At 45.3% G+C, this 21,708-nt stretch overlaps 1 protein-coding gene across 13 annotated transcripts in view; it reads right to left on the bottom strand.

Moving 5' to 3' along the window:
• FHOD3 (formin homology 2 domain containing 3) overlaps positions 1-21,708 on the bottom strand; it is a 483,155-nt gene that overhangs the window by 60,809 nt on the left and 400,638 nt on the right. For all 13 annotated transcript variants that reach the window (XM_016933551.3, XM_016933549.3, XM_016933541.3 and 10 more), the window contains 2 exons: positions 9,653-9,949; positions 306-1,189 (listed from right to left, as the gene is read on the bottom strand). In XM_016933551.3, coding sequence (XP_016789040.1) covers positions 306-1,189; positions 9,653-9,949 — 1,181 coding nt within the window. The remainder of the gene's footprint in view (positions 1-305; positions 1,190-9,652; positions 9,950-21,708) is intronic.

The following is a 21,708-nucleotide window of genomic DNA, read 5'->3' as shown; positions in this document are numbered from 1 at the left end:
ATTGGGCTATGCTGACATTCCTTAGTTGACCATTTTTGTCTTTTCCTCAGGGCTATCTGGTTCTTTGAAAGCTCCTTTGCCTAATATGAGTAAGCTGGTGACCATGTTAGCTAATAAGGGTCTCTGACTCATGTAGCCTACACCTAGCATGTGGCAGAAGGAACACTATATTAAAGATCAAATTTTCATACCAATGGACTTTTTACCAAATAGCAAAAGCAATGCAAAATAGTATTTTATACAGAACGAATCTCTTCAGCCCTACCCAACTTCCAATCAAGAAGCATGCTGAAGACTAGCAGTACCTTTGAGACAGACAGTTCCTTGGATTTAGACTCAAACAGGTGCTCCAGTCTGGAAGTGTCCACCTTAATGGGTTCCAGTTTTGACCACAGGAATTCTCTGCAGCGTCGGTTGTTTTTACATGGCCAGTCAAAAGGCCGAACTTCATTCCAGAACAAACGGATGGTCTTCTTTTTCTTAGTGAATGTGGGCTGACCCCTGGGTACCTGGGACCACCCTAAGCCCTGAGGAGCGTTGAACACTGGAGGAGGAGGAACCAATAAATTACCAGGGACAGGAGGGGGAGGAATGCTGTCCAACAGGGGCGGAGGGGGTGGGGGCGGCAAACCCAGAAAGGTGGGTGGGGGTGGGGGAGGTGGCCCAGGGGCCTCCCTGTGACCCAGGTCCACATCTAGGACATCAATGTCATCCTCCTCCCCCAGGTCAGTGAAATCCATGTCTTGGATTCTGAGCTCTCTTGGATTGGCCATGAGCTGGTCCCAGATGTAATCAGACTCTGTCTTCGGCTGCACCGGCACTGTTTCTGGGACCTTGTCATTGGGCTCAGCATCAGGGGAGATGGAACCTCTCCCCAGGTCCCCACTGTTGAATTTCTCAGCAAATGCTTTCACACTGCCCCGATTGTCCAAACAGCCGACATCCACCCTCCTGACACTCTCATCCTGGGTCTGAGAGTTGGCCTGCAGGGTGGATATCCTGGTAGCAAGGCTGGCTACCGCCTCTGCCTCCTGTTGGGTCCTCCCGGCCTCCCCATCCCCCTTCTCCTCATCATCCGGAGACTTCCTGTTATGGGCATACAGCATGTCAAGCATGAACCGTTTGTTGGTGAGGATGTCGCCACACTGTCCATTTACACCTGCATCCTGGACACCTGCGGGCCACAAACCTGAAAGTACATGGGAGAGAAAAATGAGAAAGGGGCAAGGGGGCCTCACTTCCATGAGAGAATCGATGAGAATAAGTGAGCTTGACACATGGGAGTGACTTCAGAGAAGACACTGCATGAGCAGTCAAAGCCGTGGCTGACAAGGCGCTCTTGGGCAAGAAGAGATGCTGCTTTATAGTCCCAAAGACCCACACCAGGACCCAAGACTCTTCCAGGCATGACGCTGCTCCTGGCTCCTACCTGGGCTCATGGGAGAAATCTTCCTCCTTTTTCCTGCCCACCCAAGGCAGCGGGTCAGGACCTACTCAGCCACAGGTAGCTAAGGAGCCTCTGCCCTAACTTGAGATAGGGAGGCAAGAAGCCACTCCCTGGCCCCAGCAGGTATTAGAGAGCCTGAAAGATTACCTCTGTTTCTCTCCCCTACTCTAAATCTGCACTAGTGCAGCTCAAAGTGCCTCAAAAACACACAAACTGTGCCACTGATCACTCTTTAGGTTCACTCCTTATCACGGTCCCTAGTCTCCAGGGGGCTGAATGCTGCCTGGCAATCTCACCCACTCCTCTCCAAGGTGACTTTCCATAGCCCTCTCTTCTCTAACCTCCTGGCCCATCTCATCCTCAGAGACAACCTTGCCTCCAAGTTCACCGACTTAACAGATGAAGCCAGAAGGCATCTTCCAGAGCCTCCCTTCCACCTCTACTCTCCCACCTGCATTGACCCTCAGAACACATCTTCCCTCCTGCAACTGCCTCATAAACATACCTCTTAGCAGGGGTCGACTGCCCACTTGTGCATTAGTAACCCACTCCAGAAATTCTCTGTCCTGTATTTCCCATGGCCTTCCCACTAGAGTCTTCCTTCTGGCACATTAACACACACACACACACACACACACACACACACACATATATAATTTCCCCCATCTTAAAAAAGCAAAACCACCCTTGGCCCCACTCATCCCTCTAGCTATCACCTAACTTTAACTTTTCTCATTTCCTCATAAGAGTTGCTTTGCCCACTGCCTCCAATTTCTCTTTTTCTTTTCTCTTGGACCCAGTCAAAGGGAGCTATTGCTCCCACCACCCTTCTCAGCTGCTGCTTTCAGGTACCAGTGACTTTTGTGTTGCACTAGACACAGCCAACCACTCCCTCCTCCCTCACAGGGCTCCCAGGACATCTGGCTACTCCTTCTCAGTCTCCGTTGCTGCTTCCTCCTTATCATTAACCTTTAAATGTCCTTGGACCTCTTCTCTCCATCTGCACTCTTTCAGTCTCATCTAGTTTCAAGGCGTTAAATGCCATCCATAAAATACCACCTTCTCCAACCCTGCACTCCCCAACCTAAACTGCTTCTCCTGCAATCCTTTGCTGTCTCAGCTACGGCAACTTAATCCGTCTTGCTGCTAATTCCAAAAACCTCAGAGTCATTCTTGACTCCTTCTTTTCTTTCATCCTCCACATCCAGTGTTGCTGTGCATCTTGTTGGCTACACCTTCATGTCATATCCAGAATCCAGCTGCTTTTCTCAGCACCTCTGCTACCACAACCATGGGCCAGGCCAGCGTGGGTTCCTGCCTATAGTACTGCAGGGGCGTCCCCACTGGACTCTCTGCTTCTAGTCATGTCCCTTGACAGCCAATTCTTACCCCAACAGCCACATGATGTTTATAAAAATGTCTGATCATATCTTTCTGCTCAAAGTCTTTTAACAGCACCAACATTCACTGTGAGAAAAGGCCAATGACATGATGTTCACAAGGCCTTCCATGATCCTTCCTTACTTTTCATTCATCGCACACCACCACCAACACTCCCTGACCCCCAGACACACATGCCCATAAACCTCGTTAGCTACAGCAACTTCTTCCCATTCCTAGAACTCACCAAGTATGATCTGGCCTCAGGGTGTCAGCCCCTCCTGGGATAAACTACACCTAGTTAATCACACAATTTTATCCTTGACCTCTTGTCTTTACTCAAACCATATCTTCTCAGTGAAGTCTTCCCTGACCACTAGTGAAAACTGTGCAATCCTCCCCCAACACTGTTGATCATCCTTTCCTGCTTTATTTTTCATCACAGCTCTTATGACTATCAAATCTGTCACGTTTTACTTATTTTATTGTCTGCCTCTGCCCTATCACTGAAATGATTATAATTACTCAATAAATTGCCTTCTTCATGGATGTAAACTCTATGAGAATAGGATTTGGGTTTGTTTTGCTCACTGTTGTTTCTGCAACATCTGGACAACTGAATGAATGAATGAATGAATGATCAGGAATGTTATTCCTCTGGGTTTGCCTCTTTGGGGCTTGTATTAGTCTGTTCTCATGCTGCTATAAAGGGCTGCCTGAGACTAGGTAATTTATAAAGGAAAGAGGTTTAATTGACTCCCAGTTCAGCATGGCTGGGGAGGCCACAGGAAACTTACAATCACGGCAGAAGGGGAAGAAAACATGTCCTCCTTTACGTGGTGGCAGGAGAGAGAAGAATGAGTGCCCAGCAAAGAGGGAAGCCCCTTAAAAAACTATCAGATCTTGTGAGAACTAATTCACTATCATGAGAACAGGATGGGGGAAACCACTCCCATGATTCAATTATTTTCACCTGGTCCCTCCCATGACCTGTGGGGATTATGGGAACTATAATTCAAGATGAGATTTGGGTGAGAACACAGCCAAACCTTATCAGGGCTGGCAGAGCCAGGTAGTGAGTGCTTCAGTTCCATCAGCTTTCCAGGGCCTCAGTGGATCCTAATGTTGGGATGTGGCAGCAGACCCAGGCCTGGGAGGTCAGCATTGGGAGCTTCATTCAGCCGAAGGAACATCCCCCTCAAACACGTGGAGGGTGGGCCCTGGCTTGAGGAGGCATTGACCGGGGGATCACAAGGTCCCCCAGGATTTCCAGTGTATCTTTGTTCTCTGTCCTTGGTGCAACGATGGCTTAACCTGACCAGGGGACCTTAGGCCATCTCAACACCAGAACAAGGAGCTACTGAACCCTCTTTTAGGTTTTACAAACAAAATATCTTAGGAAATAATCACCATCAAAAGGAGATGAGATGCCATATGAGGATAATAGCAAAAAATCTGGCTAGGTAGAGTTTCAACAACTGGTCAGATACTAGGGAGACCACTAGGAGGCTGCAGCAGATAAAGTGGCTGAGCCCTTCTTAAGAGACAGCCTTGCTCTTTCTCCATTTATTGGGAAATGTGAGCATTTTCTTATTTTGGGAACAGGGAAAATAATATAATCAGGTAATATTTTTTTCTTCGAGACAGAGTCTCACTCTGTCGCCCAGACTGGAGTGCAGTGGTGTGATCTCGGCTCAATGCAGCCTCCACCTCCCAAGTTCAAACAGTTTCATGTCTCAGCCTCCTGAGTAGCTGTGACTACAGGCGCGAGCCACCATACCCAGCTAATTTTTGTATTTTTAGTATAAATGGGAGTTTCACCATGTTGGCCAGGCTGGTCTCGAACCCCTGAATTCAAGTGATCTGCCCGCCTCGGCCTCCCAAAGTGCTGGGAATACATGTGTGAGCCACCACGCCCAGGCAATCAGGTAATATTTTTAAAATGCCAGTTTTCTTGCTTATTCTCTTCATTAATTTATGATTCCTTTTATCATTCTGTAGTGACCCTCTTTGTCCTTAGTAATTTCCTTTGCTCTGAAATCTACTTTAACTGATGTAGCCATTCCTGCTTTTCTCTGATTTAATTTTTGCATAATATATCTTTTCTCAACTTTTTTTCTTTTTTCTTCCTTTCGTACCTAGTTCTTTTCTCAACTTTTTTTTTCTTCCTTTCGTACCTAGTCCTACAGATTTTTTCCCCCAACTTTTAAGTTACAATCTACCTGTGTCATTATGTTTGAGAAGAGTTTTCTATAGATAGTATATAATTGTGTCATTTTTAATCCACTCTGCCATCTATCTTTTAATTTAAAGGAATTACTGATATGTTAGAGCTTAAGTCTGCCACTTTCTTATTTGTTCTATTTGTTTTAGTTCCTGTTTCTCCTTTGTCTTCTATGGGTTACTTGAATACTTTTTTTTACTTTAACAAATTTTTAAATTGATACATAATAGATGTTTTCGGGGTACATGTGATAATTTAATACATTCATATAATTTGTAAAGATAAAATCAATGTAATTGGGATATCCATCACCTTAAATATTGTCTTTTCTTTTTGTTACAAACATTCAAATTATTCTACTTTGAAATATACACATTATTGTAAACTATAATTTCCCTACTGATCCTACAGAACGCTACATCTTATTTTTTCTATCAAATTGTATACTTGTACCCATTAGTCAACCTTTCTTCATCCCCTTTGATTATTTTTCAGAATTTCATTTTGATTTATTTATAGTGTTCCAAGTACATTGTTTCTTCTGGTTTTTGTAGTGGTTGCTCTAGGCATTACAATATATACACTAACCACAGTAAACTAGTATTGCTGTTTAACCACTTTGAAGTGTGGAAAACTTACTTCCATTTTGATACCGTTAGCTTCCCTACTCTGAAAGTATAGTTGTCCTAAGTATTCCTCTGCATACACAGAGCACTACATCACATGATGTTATAATTTTTGCTTCAACCATCAAGTACGATTTAGTAACTCATAAGCAGAAAGTCTATTTACCCCTGCTTTCACCCATTCTGTTGTCCTTTCCTTCCTGAAGTTCCAAACCTTCTGTCATTATTTTATTTCTGTTTGGAGAACCTCCGGTAGTAATTCTTTGAGGGTAGGTCTGTTAGGGACCCACTCTTTTAGTTTTTCTTTATCTGAGAATGTCTTATTTTCCCTTCATTCTTAAAGGATACATATGAGGGATATAGAATTTATAGTTGACGGTTCTTTTCTTTTAGCACTTGCAAAATGTTGTGCCCCTTCCTGCTAGCCTCCATGGTTTCAGATGAGCAATGTGCTGTCATTTGGACTGGTGTTCCCCTATAGGTAATATGTTTCTTTCTAGCCTCTTACAAAAATTTTTTTTTTTTTGGTCTTTAGTTTTCATAAGTTTGATTATCATGTCTTGGTGTGAATGTCTTTAAATATGTCTTGTTTGGGGTTTGCTCAGCTTCCTAAATTTATGAGTTTATACCTTTTGACAAATTTGAGAAGTTTTGGTCCATTATTTCTTCAAAGCATTTTTCAGCATTACACTCTCTCTCCTCCCCAGATTCTGATGAATTGGTGTTAGATTGAGTCTTATTGTCTCACAGGTCCCTGAGGCTCTGTTCATGTTTTTCAGTCTCTTTTTTTCTGTCATTCAGAGTTCGTAATTTCCACTGATTTGTTTTTGAGTTGGCTAATCATTTCTTTTGTTGTCTCCAATCTACTATTAAGCCCATCCAGTAAGTATTTTTTGTTGTTGTTACTGTGTTTTTCAGTTCTACAATTTCCCTTTGGTTCTTTTTAATATCTTTTATTTCTTTGCTGAGATATTTTACTTTTTACGTATTCCCTAAGTGTTTGTAACTGCTCACTGAAGCAATATCATTATGGCTGCTTCCAAATCCCCGTCACATAATTCCAATGTCTGGCTCATCTCAGTGTTGGCATCTGTTTATTGCATTTTCCCATTCAAGATGTGATTGCCTTAGCTCTTGAAATGATGAGTGATATTTCCATTATGTCTTGGACATTTTATGCTTTATTAGACTTTGGCTCCTATCTAATCTATTAGCTGGTAGTCACCCTTTTTAGGTATAGCATACAGGTGCTGGTGGAGGGAGATGTTCAGCTCCTTGCTGGATCTTTCTGTCACCACCCCAGCAAGAGCGCTGACTCACACTGGCTCATTGCAGATGAGGAGGGTAGAACGTCAGTGCCCCCTCCCTTGGCCTCACTGGCATCTTCCCAGGGAAATTAAATCACTGACTCACATTGCCTTATTACCTCCAAGGGACGCCAGAGGTTCAGCTCCTTATCAGTCTCCATTGACTCTGGGTCAGGTTTTTCATTAGTGCCTGTCTAGGGTACAAGTATTAATAAGTAAAAAGCCTGTGTTCTATTCTGTTAGGCAATCCTTTTCCCAGTCCTTTGGCTAGGGGAATAAGTTTTACTTGGAGCTTCACTGTCATATAATTTAAGTCCAGAGGTTCCTAGGCAGTCTGCATTCTTCTTTCCACTTTTCACAGTCCTCCTCTGATTATTCTGGTATTCTCAGGGTGCTGCTATGTTGGTTGTAAGAGGGAGGACCCAGGAGCAATGAAGCTTCCCCATCTTAGCCAGACGCCTCTTCATTTATTCATCGATTGTTTTGTGAGACCCTGCTAGGAAGTGAGGACTCACGATGTATAGACAGACATCCCCATCCTCACAAAGCTGACATTCAAGTGGAGACAAAGGACAATTATACAAGTAACTATAAAAAAGTAAAATGTATGTTATGATAAAGCTTCTCACATGCATGCCCTAAAGTAGAACACATTAAACAAAGAAAAATTAAACCACATAACTGGAATGAGACTTTTTCAAGTCCTACAAATTCATTTTTGACATAATCATTAGAAATATGTTTGAGAATAATTTTTTATCTCTAAGGTTGCTCTGTGATTTGACAGCACTCTGAAAAGCAAGGGCTATAATGACATAGCTGCCCTGACTCCACAGTGGCTGATGATGCCTGTGAGCAGTGAGATTTTTTAGGAACCAATAAGCTACAGTAAATAAACATGACCAACTCTCATAACAGCACTGAAGCAAAGCAGAAAAATCATTGCAAAGCCCTAATTTCTGCTTCTAAATACTTGGACATTGCCCACTTTGGTAGAAAGTCAGTGGTTCTTCACTGGGAACGGTTTCCATTTTTGGAAAATTGTCCTTCTTTGGAAGAATATTGGACAATCTGATCCAAGAAAGCCCTGTCGCCTGGTATATTTTTACTAATCCAATTTCTTGATATGTTTTAGGCCTGCTAAACCCAGTTATGATTAATAATTCTTAAAGCTATTCCTAATAAATAAAACATGATTTAAGACCAATCTGATCAATAAGACTTACCCTACACCCAGTATTATGACAATAATTACATTAATATGAATGATAAGAAGAATTTGGGGGACTAACTGTAATCTGACTTTGAAAGAAATTAAGTAAATATCAGTATATATAATACCTCTTGGCACATACATATTCAACCAAATGAAGACACTGGATTTTCAATGCAATAATTCCTAAGATGTAAACTAATAAAGTCTTTTATCTTCTTTTTTTTACTGCATCATAGTGACCAGCAATATAAAGCATAAAATCTAGTAGTATATTCTAACTGGGAAAAAATCCAAATAGTAACTATTTTAGACTACGCCATTGACTGACAGGTCTATTGGAAGACATTCTGGTTTCATTCATTCGTTCATCCATGCTTCTGAGACAATGTATTTTTAATCTAGGAATGAATAAGCCATTCATGGGTCATGGCACTGGTTGGCAGGCCTTTGTAGGGGTGTCATATTGCCCTTTGGGCCTAAGACATCGACTCGAGTGGGTGCCACTCATATGTAGCTTAACAAAGGCTGGCCCATAAGACATGACTCCACTGGTTAGGAGTGTTTGTTGAGGAAGGAGGCATTCTACCACCTTGATAGCACACAAGTCATGGGTAGGAAAAGTAACCCTGTGGTGTCACAGATCATATGAATTATTCACGATTCCTATAACCCTCTGTGGCACCCTTCTCAAGTCCTTGGTGAGGTTCTTTCAGGCTAAACCAAACCTATAATCTAACATTCCATTTGGTCCCTAATTCTAAAGTTACCATTCACAGGAGAACTGAATGAGTATTAAGTGTAACATCAAAAAGATATACTTCCATAAGGAAAAGCATATACTTTATACAAAGAAAAGAATAGTTATGAGTGTAATGTAGAAAACAAATTATCTATATTCCAGTACATCAAATTGACCTCAGTAAACTGTGTACAATTTTTTGGAAATACTCATTCAATCCATTTAAACAAATCTTTCCCAGTCTGAAATGTCCAGTCAAAATGATTAACACACTTCAGTAAACACATTTTTAAAGGAATAGATGACAATGTGACAGTTTCTAAACTTATATCAAAAACGGAAAAAGCCTTACTATTATCAACCTTACTATTATTCACAATGGAACAGTCAGGGGGAAGTGAGAGGTTTCTCTTCTGGGGCTTATTCCTCAGGAAAAGCCCTCCTTATCGGGGCCCTTTTCCCCAGGTGTGGAGGTGATGAATGTGATGGTGTGGCAGACAGTTTGGGGGCTGTCTTTCTACAGGGCAGAAGGCTGCTGGCTGGCTGCCAGCGTGGCCACACTCCTTGTCCCCAGACACTGGGTGACACAGCCACATGAGTGGGTTGACCCAGGTCACCTCAGAGGCCAGCCTGTGGACAAGCTCGTAGAGAACCAGCCCCTGCACCCCAGGCCTCTCTGGCACATGCCGACTGAAACAAGGGGCTTCATTTACCAGTTGTCCTGTCCCTGGAAAGCTTGTCCTCCTTCTCCTCCCTCTCCAACGTGCTGCTGGAGGACGAGACGCTGGAGGCGGAGCAGTTGTCCCTCTCGTTCACCCCCTCGTTCTGCCTCTCTTTTTCACTGAGGGAGGCTCTTTCTTCCGGCTCTTGCTCTAGTGCCCGCTCCACTTCAGTCTCTGCACCCTCGTGGGCAGAGGCTATGTCCTGGCCAGCTTCATCAGCAACCTGCCCCGCCCCTGCCTCTGCTTCCGGTTCTGCCTCTGATTCGGGTTCAGGATCCCCGGCACTTGCTGGTGGAGACAACAATGGAGATTATATTGACAACAGATTTCTTGGAAGGGTGAAGTGAGGTGAGAATGAATGTGAGGTTGATTTCTCTGTGGTGGACAGATGTCCAAAGATGGCCCCCAAGAGACCTATGCCCCGGTTATTCAAACACTCATCGAGGCAATGCTGTGAAGGGATTGTGCAGATGACAGGAAAGTCCCTAGTCAGTGACCTTACAATATGGAGGTTTACTAGATGAGTTGGATCCAATCAGGAAAGGCTTTTAAAGGCAGAGAGTTTTCCAATTGGCAGCAGAAAAGGAAGTCAGAGATTCGAAGCAGGAGAAGGATCTGCCACATCACTGCTGCTTGACAGGGAATGCAGGTGGCCTCTAGAAGCTGAGAACCACCACTGGTCAACAGCCTACCAGGAACAGGGACTTCAGTTCTGTGGGCACAAGGAACTGGATGTTGCTATCACCCTCAATGAGGCTGGAAGTGGACTCTTCCCAGAGTCTCCCAATAAGAGCCCAGCCAGCCGCAGCCTTAATTCCAGCCTTGTGGCAGTGGACAGGCAAGGTCAAGAGCTCAGCTGAGCTGTGCTAAACTTCTGACAGATGGAAACTGTGAGATAATAAACGAGTGTTGTTTCCAATCACTATGTCTGTGGAAACTTGTTACACAGCAATACGAAACTAATATATAACCTTTTTGCCTGTTTAGGGAAAGAGAAACAAAATCCATGGTGGATCAAGCTGATGAAAAACAGCTAATGTGTCCTGAAATCAGTTGGCTGAACCAGTGAGGTTCATCACCCTTTTCTTGGGTTATATTTGCTCATAATGTGAAGTTAGTTTGAGATTTTGAAAGCAGTTTGGAAGAATCACTCATGGTCACAGTCTATTTGCAAACCTATCAACGCTGGAGATTTGATGCTGTCACTGAGGTAAGATGATCATGTTCTCACTCGTGTGACACTCTAGGGAAGAGGGAAATGGCACAATCTGGCTTATGCTTTTTTTAAATTTTTTTGTTTTTATTTATTTATTTTTTCTGAGCAAAACCCTCAGCTATGAGCTGTGGATGTGTAGCAAAATGATCGAGAATACACAAAATTCTGAGCCAACTGCCACACATGAAGGCTGGAGGAGGGTGGCTCACTCTTAAGGGAACTGCCCTCAGGCTGAGCAAAGCCCACTCTTCTGGAACCCTGGCAATGCACTCTAAGGGTGTGTGCTTGAACCCTAGGTACACACTGCTCAAAGCAACACAGAAATTCTGGCAGGGTCCACACATGGCAGGGGCTGGAAGGGACCTGCCCAGATTCCATGAGAACACGCAGATCAGGGCAGCTCTCTGTGGAGGCATCCTGCGGCACCAGGTAATGGGCACGGCTGGCCATGGGGTGCACAGAACCAGCCCCCCAGCAGGCTGGGCATGGGCATTACTAAGGGAAAGGGACATTCAGGCCTCACTAGGCAGGGGGCCCAGCTAACCCCAGCTTCCCAGCAACTCATTCTTCAGGACCCACAGGGCCATCACCCCCCAATCCTTCATCTGCTCTCAGGCTGCCATCCTCTGAGGATGAGTCAGGGAGTTAGCTGGGCAGGGAAGATGCAGTGGAGCAGATGAAATGTCACCTTTCCTGATGTTCCTGGGCAACTTCCAAATCCCACTCCTCCGTGGAAATGTCCCCAAGTGCCAGGTAGGAATTTGGGGGTGGAGGAGTAAATTCCTCTCCTTTGATTACAGGTTGTGCATCTTCTACTGGGAACTCCAGCCTGGGGCAGGAACCTGCTTCCAGGGAAGGCTGGAGGACATGGGGAGGGGCAGCAAAGACCCCCCTGCAGCTGAGGGGCTGTCCCTCCTGGGCATCCCGAGAGGGGAAGGCTTTAGGAACTGGAGATCTGAGGGCACAGTTTCCAGACAGAGATTCATGGGTGGCAGTTACAGAAGGAAGCCAATGGGCACACAGCTGTGAGGCCACGTGTCTGAGAATGAGAGCATCATACACTCTTCCTTAAAAGTAAAAACTGTGCTGGGTCATGGGATGGAGTGAACAGGCCTTTTAGAAACATTCCCTTTGGTACTGAAGGAATTTTTATGGTAATTTCTTTTTCATCTGATAATAGAGTATTTAGGAGAGATACAAAACCCCATTAGTTTTACAAGCATGGCAAGAGCACAGCCGCAGCAGCGGCAGCGTCATCATTTGGTTGACAGAAAGCACATGTTTTTGCACACATGGACTTCAAAATAGCCACATCAAAACAAAAATGTGTTTCCAACAGCCCAGCATGTGGCATGGACTGAAGTTTTAATCGGTAAGCATATGGTGAAAACCAGCAAGGGCCCCTCCTGGCGGCTTCATTACAGACAGGGACATGGGGTCAGTTGGCTGCCATAAGCCTGTGTCTACTCACCACCCCAGGGATCTGGGCAAAGTAGGGAGGCTCTGTGATTGATGGCTATTTGACTTCAGCCTGTGGGTGTGCACTGCCATGTTCCATTCCACTGAACATGCAGGACTCTACCCAAGCAGCGGCTCTGGCCCTGATTAGGCTGCCTGGGCAGGTGTGCTAACGGACACGCAAGCTCTGGAAAAGCCACACTCTTGTGGGGGAGGAGTACAATTTCATCCCAATACACTAGGGCCTAACTTCTTGGAATCAGATATTTCAATTTGTGATTTCAACCACTGGGGTGGTATCTTTTTTTCGTGACTGCTGGGGAGGTAGTAATCGGCAAAGTCATCTCCTGCCCAGAATACATGACTCAGTGTCTACAAGGTCTGATTGCAAATCTGAGGCCATCCTAATGATGAACAAATTAAATCACTGTCACACACATTCAAGTCAAGCAAAACTGCCAGGGTCCACGGCAGAGCCCTTCTCTAGCTGTCTTAATCAAACACAGGAAAGTTGTCTGAGGGCCAAGACCTTGCCTTCCTCTCCTGCTGGAGGGCCCCAGCGTGGTCCTGGGGCCAGCGTCTGCTCACAGCATTCTCACTGATACTCAGGAAGCACCCAGGACAGCCCTGAGACTCCACACCGAACTCCAGAACATTTCTCCTCCCCTTTCCCATTATCTTTCAGCAGGATTTCCCTCACTCATACTTCTCTCTGCGCGCGCGCGCACACACACACACACACACAGTTCCTTCTGAGTGTCTCTAAGCCAGGTCTGCTGCCCTCTGGGAAAATGCAGGAAAACGTCTCATTTATACCCACCAAGTCCCGAGGAAATGGGAGAAACCATATAATCCTGTAGGAAAAGTCCTAAAGGGAGCTATGACCTTTGGCAACAACTAGGGAGAAAAGGTGCTTGTTTCCCTCCTAGGAATGTTTACAACTTCTCACTGTTACCAGTCCCAGAATTTAATGAGCCTTTCTCTGGCCTGAAAATGTGGTGTTGGTGGTGAAAGACAGACACAGCGACCCATGAGACTGACCTAGCTCTGTCACAGAGGCTAGAGAGAAGCAGATTAGAGAGGATCCCGAACAACCTGCCGTGATATCCGTGTGGCAAAAGTGAGTGAGCTCTGCCACCAGTGGGCACAGGGAAACCCCCACCTCTCAAATGCCAGCAGACACAATAACGAAAATACTTTTGTAAGAGTGATGGATGTGTAAGATAAAATGCACGGTGCCCTGGGAAGGCATGGCAAGGGTCTTCGGCAAGGCCTGGAACGTAAGTCTCTGTGGCAAAATGATGTTTGAGTCTCAAGGGGTAAAAATGAGTTAAAAGGGGGGAAATGCTGAGAATGCCCTGGGCAGAGGGAAGTGCACATGCAGGCACCCAGAGCCCACTGCGTGCCGGAGGGAATGAAAGCTGCGTGGCCTGGCAGGAGGAGTGAGAGGAGGTTTGGGTGGTTGTCAGGGGCCAGGGCAACCAGCGCTGTGTGTTGATGGAGGGATCTGGGACTTTACTCTAAGGACAGTGATGTCTGCTCTGTGTTTCATTTTGTCTGAGGTGAGCCCTGTCTCCACCTGCATCACAGGCAAGGAAGGCTTTCTGCTGGGAACAGCTTGGGTGTGCCTGCGAGCTGTGGAGTGAGGCCCCTAGTCAGTGTGGAATCAAGAGTCCACGAAGCAAACCCTTAGAGAGAGAGACAGAGGAGGAAGAGGTGAACACCAATCAGTGGAGCTCAAGAGAAAAAGAAAATAAAAACACAGCACCACTGGAAGAACACATGGGTAAGGGATTGAGACTCTCAACAGCAGGAGGTTTTTCCATCCCAGACATCAGCTGGGGGAGGAACCGTGTTCACACCAGAGCGGGGCAGGGAGTTCCGCAGGGCTGCTGGCTCCCTTTGAGGAATGGTTACTGAGCACTTCACAGGAACTGCCTTCCGAAGCCCTCACGATCTCTCTATGGGGAGGGCTCTGGTATTACCCTCAGAAAGCTGAGGCCAGGAGAGAACAGTGAAGGCCCGTGCCAGGGTGGCCAGGCAGGAAGGAGCAGAGTGTCCCTTTCCCAGCATGTAATGCCTCTAAGCATCTTCAAGGGAGGCTCAGGAGTGACTGTGATACCCCAAACCCAGCAGGTCAAGAGATGCCACGGCTCACCATGCTTGTCCATAACCACCTTGGATGGAGGAAGGACACAAAGATCTGATTGCATCTCCTGGGCTGTGCAAGGGAGGAGGGGAACTGCAGGAAGGACTTGGGCCAGGTGCCCAGGCAACCCTTCTCCTAGCAGTGGGCGTGCATTTGGAAATAAAAGGAAGACATGGCAAGGAATGCCTGGTAACATTACAGGCATCCAAAACCGGGATCTGTCTTCCTGGGTCACAGCCCAAGAGCGCAGATCAGTGGGATCTCAGCATCGCTAGGATGCACTTAGCAAAGACCAGAAAAATGTGTTTGGCCAGAGCCTGCACTGACCTGGCTCCGAGGGCTTGCAGCTAGATTTGAAGGTTGGGGTAGGGGGAATACAAGGGCCAAAGAAGAAAATCAACACTAAACTGCATAAAAGGATGTGGTAATGGATACTTTTTGCAAGGTGGAAGAAGTAACAGAAAGGAAGGGGTCCAGGGTATCCTCAAAGAGACATAACAGGGTACTGGGCTGTCACCAACCACCCTGTGGGGAAGGACCCATAACCAGAACACAGCCACTAAAAGGAATTCTTCACCCCAAAGAAACAGACATTACTGGAGTGAGTGGGGTTTGGGAAACCAGGATGGGAACCCATCAACATGAGAACCCATGGAAGGGGGGAGAAACTAAGTGCTTTTCTTAGGTGTAAGAATATAAAGGCTGCCCCGTCAGATGGAGAATGTGACCATGCTTTCCTCATGCAGGTCGCAAAATGAGGAGAGAAATGAGGAACGAGCCGGCCTGAGGACTTTGGCCAGCTGGTCCCTGTATGAAGTCCGCCAGGGCAGACCATCACTCACACAATCTTGTTTTCTTTGTCCCTCCCAAATCCCAACACCAACTCCTCATCTGGTCCCCAAAACCTCACTGGACATCAGGTCCTGCTTGCCTAAGTGCAGTAAAAATCAAACTTACTACATATTGAGCACCTTCTACACCCAGATGCTGTACTAGGAATCATATTACATCATCCTCTTTGGTTCCCACACCTACAATATAAAGTGAAGATTGATGTCCCCATGTGAGAAATAAGGAAACATGTTCAGAGAGGTTAAGCAACTTGCCCAGAGCTACGCAGTAGGCTGGCTACTCTCTGACTGTTTGATCCATGCTCTGTTCTGCTCTGTGCCTGAGGATGCTGACCCCCGCACAGAACACCAGCTGTATTTGCTCTCCCTCTCCCTGGCTCAGCCCCTGGAAGTTCCAGCAAAGGTAGGAAGAAGGAAACTGGGATATTAACACCCCTGCTTCCTTCACGTAGGGCCTTAGTTTGGCAGAGGTTGTCAGGCCACTGTTTCTGTCCCTTGGTCTCTCTCCTCTGGCCACAGCTCTTACCAAGTCCTAGTCATTCACCAAGTTTCTTCAGGCCTGAAGGTGGGAACAGTGTCCCACGACCGCTAGTCTCTGGGTGAAGCATCACCACATTTTGATGGTCCCATGACCTCCCTATACCTCTGTAAACGGTCCCTTCACTGAATATCTTCAGCAACCCTCTGACCAACAGGACCTCACTGCTAAGCAGAGCTCATGCTAGCAGAGCTTGCATTTGAACCTGGATTGGCTGGACTGCAAAGCTCGGGCTGTTAATCACAGGGTTATACTGTGTGGTGGGTGACTTAAGCAATCAAGGAGAAGTACATAATCATTCCTGGAATTAAGCGTGTGCACACACGTGCACGCACACACACACAGTGGGCAGGAATGTTTCAATGTTGCTTTCATCCATGTCCCTGACAGCCGAGTTCAGAGTGTCCAATTAGAATTTCTGGTTATGCAATTTTTCTTTGAAGAGATAAATTGGTGGTAGAAAGTTCTGAACTTGATACATCTCTGGGTGGCTTCAGTTGATTTCAATCTGTGGTAGTGTCTAGATGACTCTGCCAGGACTTGGCTTTCTGGCAGGTCTTATGAAACCAAGGGCTGGGCCAGCCAGTTCTATAATAGTTGCTCCAAACTGTGTAGATTCCAGGGACCTCCCCAGCTCAGAGCTAATAACTAACACGATTGACTACAGACGTGTGTTTTAATCACAGAAATCTGAAAAAGGTCCCAAGAGAAAAAAGCTTACAACTTTCAAAATCTTTTAGACTTTGCCTTTGGTGTTAGACCAGTTCTTGCTAGGTTGTTCGCTTGGATTCACTCTAGAGCAAGGTTTCTCAGCCTGGGTACCTGGGTATTCTAGGTTGAATAATTCCTTCTCCTGGGAGACTGTCTCATGAGCTGTAGGATGTTCAGCAGAATCCCTGGTTTCTACTCACTAGAGGCTTCAGCACCAACCTTCCACTTCTCCTCTGCTATTGTGGCAACTGAAAATGTCTCCAGACACTGCCAAATGTCCCCCAGGAGAGCAAACTCACCCCTGGTTGAGAATCACTGCTCTACAGGAATAGTTGCATGAGGATGGGCACAAACTCAGCTTCACAAAAGAAATTCTACTCAAGCCTCACAAAAGAGACAGCTTATCACTTGCAAAATACTGATTCAATAGCCTAATTTTTATGCCTTAAAAGTTAAGCCATGCTTTGTCCTCAAGTTTCAGAGTTTGATTTTCCAGAGGTTCAGACCTAAGCCCCACTGAAGATGACTTCAGAGATGGCTTAGGCCTGAACCTGCTTGACCCGAACAATTTTGACCATGTATAGTCAAAATTACCTTCAAAAGTCCCTTTGGACAGTGTCACCTTATAGATCCCATAACTTCTCCATGGTTTTGACAATCATGGTTTTAATTTAGCGTCAGTGGAACTCCTTAAGTGCTGGGATTGCATTCATGGGCTGTATTACCCCCAAATACAAATCTGTAAACTCTAAACTCACATTTGAAGCAGCAAATTGTTCATATGACAAGGGGCACGTTGGAATCAGGAATGGTTCAAGGAAAAGAAGAAAAGATCTATGCTCCTTGTCGTCATGCTCCCTCAGGGACATGCACTTAATATGAATGTTAGACAGGATTAAAAGTGCTATTTAAATTAGAATTTCCACTTCCCACTCTTGCCCCTCAGATTACGCTTCTGATTGAGTTCACTTGCTTAAATATGTATATAATGCTACTGTAGTATCATACAGGATAAAAAAGAAGCAATTTCAGGTTCAATTATTCTCATATTGATAACATATAGGGTGACTATTCTATTAGAGTTAGATCCTCAGAAAGAAATGGCCCAGATATGTCAACTCTCTGTAAAAGTTTCCTCTCTATTAATTATACCAACATCATTTATTCAGTCCTTATGGAGTGGCCTGCATAGTCAAAGATGTGTCCTCCACCCATGGCTCATGTAATAAATTTCTTCCTGGGTAGAGAGGAAACAGCTGTCTCTGCAGATTCATGTGTCTGCTTTCTTTTGTCATGCTTGACCATTCGCCAACTCATAACCCATGTACTGAATGCTTGTTCTGCTCCAAGCACTGGGAATAACAAAGGTGGGCACAGGCACGTGCCCAGCCCGAGGCACACGCAGACGCTTGGGAGGAGCAACTTATCACATGGACAGTGAGGTAAGCCCTGCATCCCAACTGTGCACAAGATGCAAGGGAAACACAAGAGAGGGATCAAGGGCGGCTTTAGAGAAGAGAAGATGCCTCAGCTCGATGAAGAGTCCAGGGGGCACCCAATGGAAGAGTGCACTCCAAGCACAGAGCATGGCATTTTCAGGTACTGACTGTGGTTTGGTGTGGATGGAGCATAACATTTGTTGGGGGGTGGCTGTGGTGGTTGGTACTGGGTACAAAGGGTCTTGAATGCCACATAAGATCTGAATTTATGTGGTAGATAATGGAGAGCCACCCGATAATTTTAAGAAAAGGTACAGAGATCTTTTTTTTTAATTGGGTTGCTGAGAAGAGCCTGGAAGAAGTGAAACCTATCAGAAGTGATTGAAATGGCCCAGATCAGAGATGGTTGAGGCCAGGACTAAGGCAATGGCAATGAAGAGAAAAGAAAGAGGGCTGATTTGAGAGAAAACAACACAAAAGACACTTGGGGATTGATTGGATGTAAGGTAAGTGTTGAAGGAGGAATCAAAAATCATATGAATGTTCCAGCTTACATGATTGGGCCACGAGAGATAGCCTTAACCAGGTGGGGACTAGAAAATATAAGCAGGTTTCGGGTGGGGGTTTCTGGCTGAGAGATAGACATCACCTTCCATCTGAACAGCCCTCAGCCTGGCACTTGGTGGGTCTGAAGAGTTGGAGGGGCATTTAGTGGAGATGGCTGGGGAAGTGCAATACACACGCCCTGAGCTCAGGGAGGCCAAGGCTGGCAGTACAGACCTCAGGGATTTAAGGCATATGGGAGATAGGTAAAAATCACAGGTGGAATGCGAGGGCCCAGTGAGAGGATGTGTATGAAAATAGAGAGGAGCTGGAGAGGAACTTCAGAAAAACCCACCACGTAGTGAAAAGGCAGAAGAGGAGTCAGTGAGAGGATTGCAACCAAACAATGAGAAAAGACTAAGACAAATGTTGAGAAAACAATGAGAAATGCACGCGACTCAAAAGGCAACTATCCTGTTTAGCCTGGAGATGATCTAGAGGACAAAGAGCATCCAGAGGGGGATGGATCCAGAAAGTCAACAAAAAGCGACTTGAACTTCCCGATGTATCTGGCAGAGGCAGCCTTCTCACAGAAGTTACAACTTCAAAAGGCTCCAAAGATGCATATCATGCCCAGAGGCAGATGAAACACACTGCATGGTCACTGAACCCAGAGGTTCTCCTGAAAAAGTGTATTTCAGGTACCAGAAAGTCAACGTGAGTGTGTCTTGCCATACTGCAGGTGTTGTATCATTTTGAACAAATGTGTTCCAAAGATGGATGGGGGAAAGCAGGGCTGCTGAAGGGAAAGGGGGAGTGGTGGAGATAGCAGAGTAGTGATTAAGATCTTGAGCATGGACAAGGATGCTAGAAGGAGCCCCAGAGTTATTCTCCTTTGCTAATTTCCCCAGTCTCATTCATTGTCTGGAAATTCAAAGTACCACTGTGGCTCAAGAACCCTCATTGTCCTGACATGTGGAGCCTCCTGACTGCACCTGAAAGCACTGACCCAAGGCTCCCACCTGGGATGAAAGGTGCAGATGTCTCACCCAGCCAACAAGCCAGATTCTCTGTGAGTGTCTCCAGATGCAGCAAACTTGTTCATCCCAAGTGCCTGCTCCAGGCGGGGTCTTGCAGCTCCTGAGGCATTTTCTTTTTTGTTAAATAAGAACAAGCTAATTGCTGTTCAAAACTTGAATTTTTTGTTTACACTAAACAGACTTTAGGATACAAATTTCATAGTAAAGGTTGATTTAAAACCATTATAATCTAATATGAGGAAACAATTATCTACAGCTCTCCCATGTGTCTTCAGTCTTGCAAGCAAAGGCACTGATAGTCTTTTTTCTGCACTATCTTTCTAAGGATGTGTGCATAGCAAGGAGCCTTAGAAGACAGGGTCTTCTCTTAGAAGATAGGGTCTCTCTAGAGCAAAGATCTGGTTGGTTTATTGCCCACTGTAATAAAGACAATGTCTCCCTCTGGGACAAATGGAAGGCATGTTTACTGCCCATTATAAAAGAGTTCAGCTCCCCAAGGCTCAGGGTTCCTTTCCCCAGGTTCCCCACAATGTGCCTGCAGGTTTTACTGGGCCCTATTCACATCACCCTGTGGGAACTGGGGCTTGGGGAAATGGCACAAATGTTGATATTCTGGCTATTGCTATCACTAGAAGTAATGAAGTCCTTTGTCTCTGACCCAGGAATTTTGTGTCTTCTGCCAGCATCCACGGAATTGTGGCAAGGCAGCATATTAGCTTACAAATAGGGTAATGTTTCAGTTCCTTCATAGCTCTTGACACCTAATAGCTGCCTAGGAAATAATAATTTTGATCAGGTAATGTCCACCTCCCCTTCTCTTTTTTTGGAGTTGGGGTCTTTCTCTGTTACCCAGGCTGTAGTGCTGTGGCGAGACCACAGCTCACTGTAGCCTTGAACTCCTGGGTTCAAGCTATTCTCTTGCCTTAGAAATAATGCTCTTTTTTACCAACTTTTCCAGTGCCATTCTATGCCTATCTTTACTTAAGGTATATACTTTGTCTACTTCAGAAGGACTCAATCCCGATTAATGTTTCCAAATATGATGCAGGAAGACACACTTCAGACAACTGTCATTTCTATGAGGAGAAAAAGGGAAATTTTTAGAGACTGAGAAATGGCAAGGCAGAAAAACTCGATGATTTGCAAAGGCTGCCCACAGCAGGTGTAGCAGGTAGGACCTCAGCCTTGGGTAGAGTTGCTGAAAGATTTTGTCCAATTGACAAAATGGTATCAAGTAGCAGCAGTCAGGTGAGGCAGGGAGGGAGGCAGCCCTGAGTCATAGAACCACAAGGAATCTAGTTTCCTGCCAATTCATGAAACACGGAACTGGAGGCATCCAAAAGGTTTATGCAAGAGAACTAGCATGCAGTGTTAGGCTGATGATGGACAATATTCCATTGCTACCGTGCCAGTTGGAAATAGGATACCAGATGTTTCCGATTTCTGCTGTGTGGATTAGATAACCTCAGAGAGTCCCTACACCTGAAGGAGACTCAGAACATCTTCTACAACGAAGATGACAAAGACAGTCAACGCTAACAATGATGACAGCCAAAAGGACAAATGGATGCCCAAAGGAAAAATCATTTAGACAAACTAAACATTTCATGATACTCTATGTCTAAATTTTATTTCCAGGTTTGAGGATCAGGAGGCTACAGGAATCGCCATATTTACCCATACTTTAAATGCCTGCATCTGTGAGAGGAAGTATCATTAACCTTTGTCAATAATGTCTGCTGGTGAGTAGGCCATGGCCATATAGGCCGTATATATCTCCAGGGCCAAACAATCAGACATTTGGAAATACCCTGGAATCCAATTACAGGTAGAGAAAAAAATCACTGTCAAACATATTTTTCCTTGACATAAATAAAAATAATATAGTGTGGCATCATTTTCAAATGTATCTGTGATGTATTATTTCTGTGTGCAATATGGAGAGTATCAAGCTCATAATAAAATAATGTAGACATAATTTTGCTTTCATGGCTAGGTTAGTGGGTGAAAGCCACTTCTAAATTCTTGACAGCTGCTTCCTTCCACTGGGAAATGCCATTTATCTCCACCTGGCCTCAGGAGGGACTCGTTTACAAGAGGGA

This window comes from Pan troglodytes, chromosome 17 (genome assembly GCF_028858775.2).
Source record: "Pan troglodytes isolate AG18354 chromosome 17, NHGRI_mPanTro3-v2.0_pri, whole genome shotgun sequence".
NCBI classification, from domain to species: domain Eukaryota; kingdom Metazoa; phylum Chordata; class Mammalia; order Primates; family Hominidae; genus Pan; species Pan troglodytes.
Note: the sequence above shows the minus strand (reverse complement) of the source record. Positions and strands in the feature narration are given on the sequence as shown.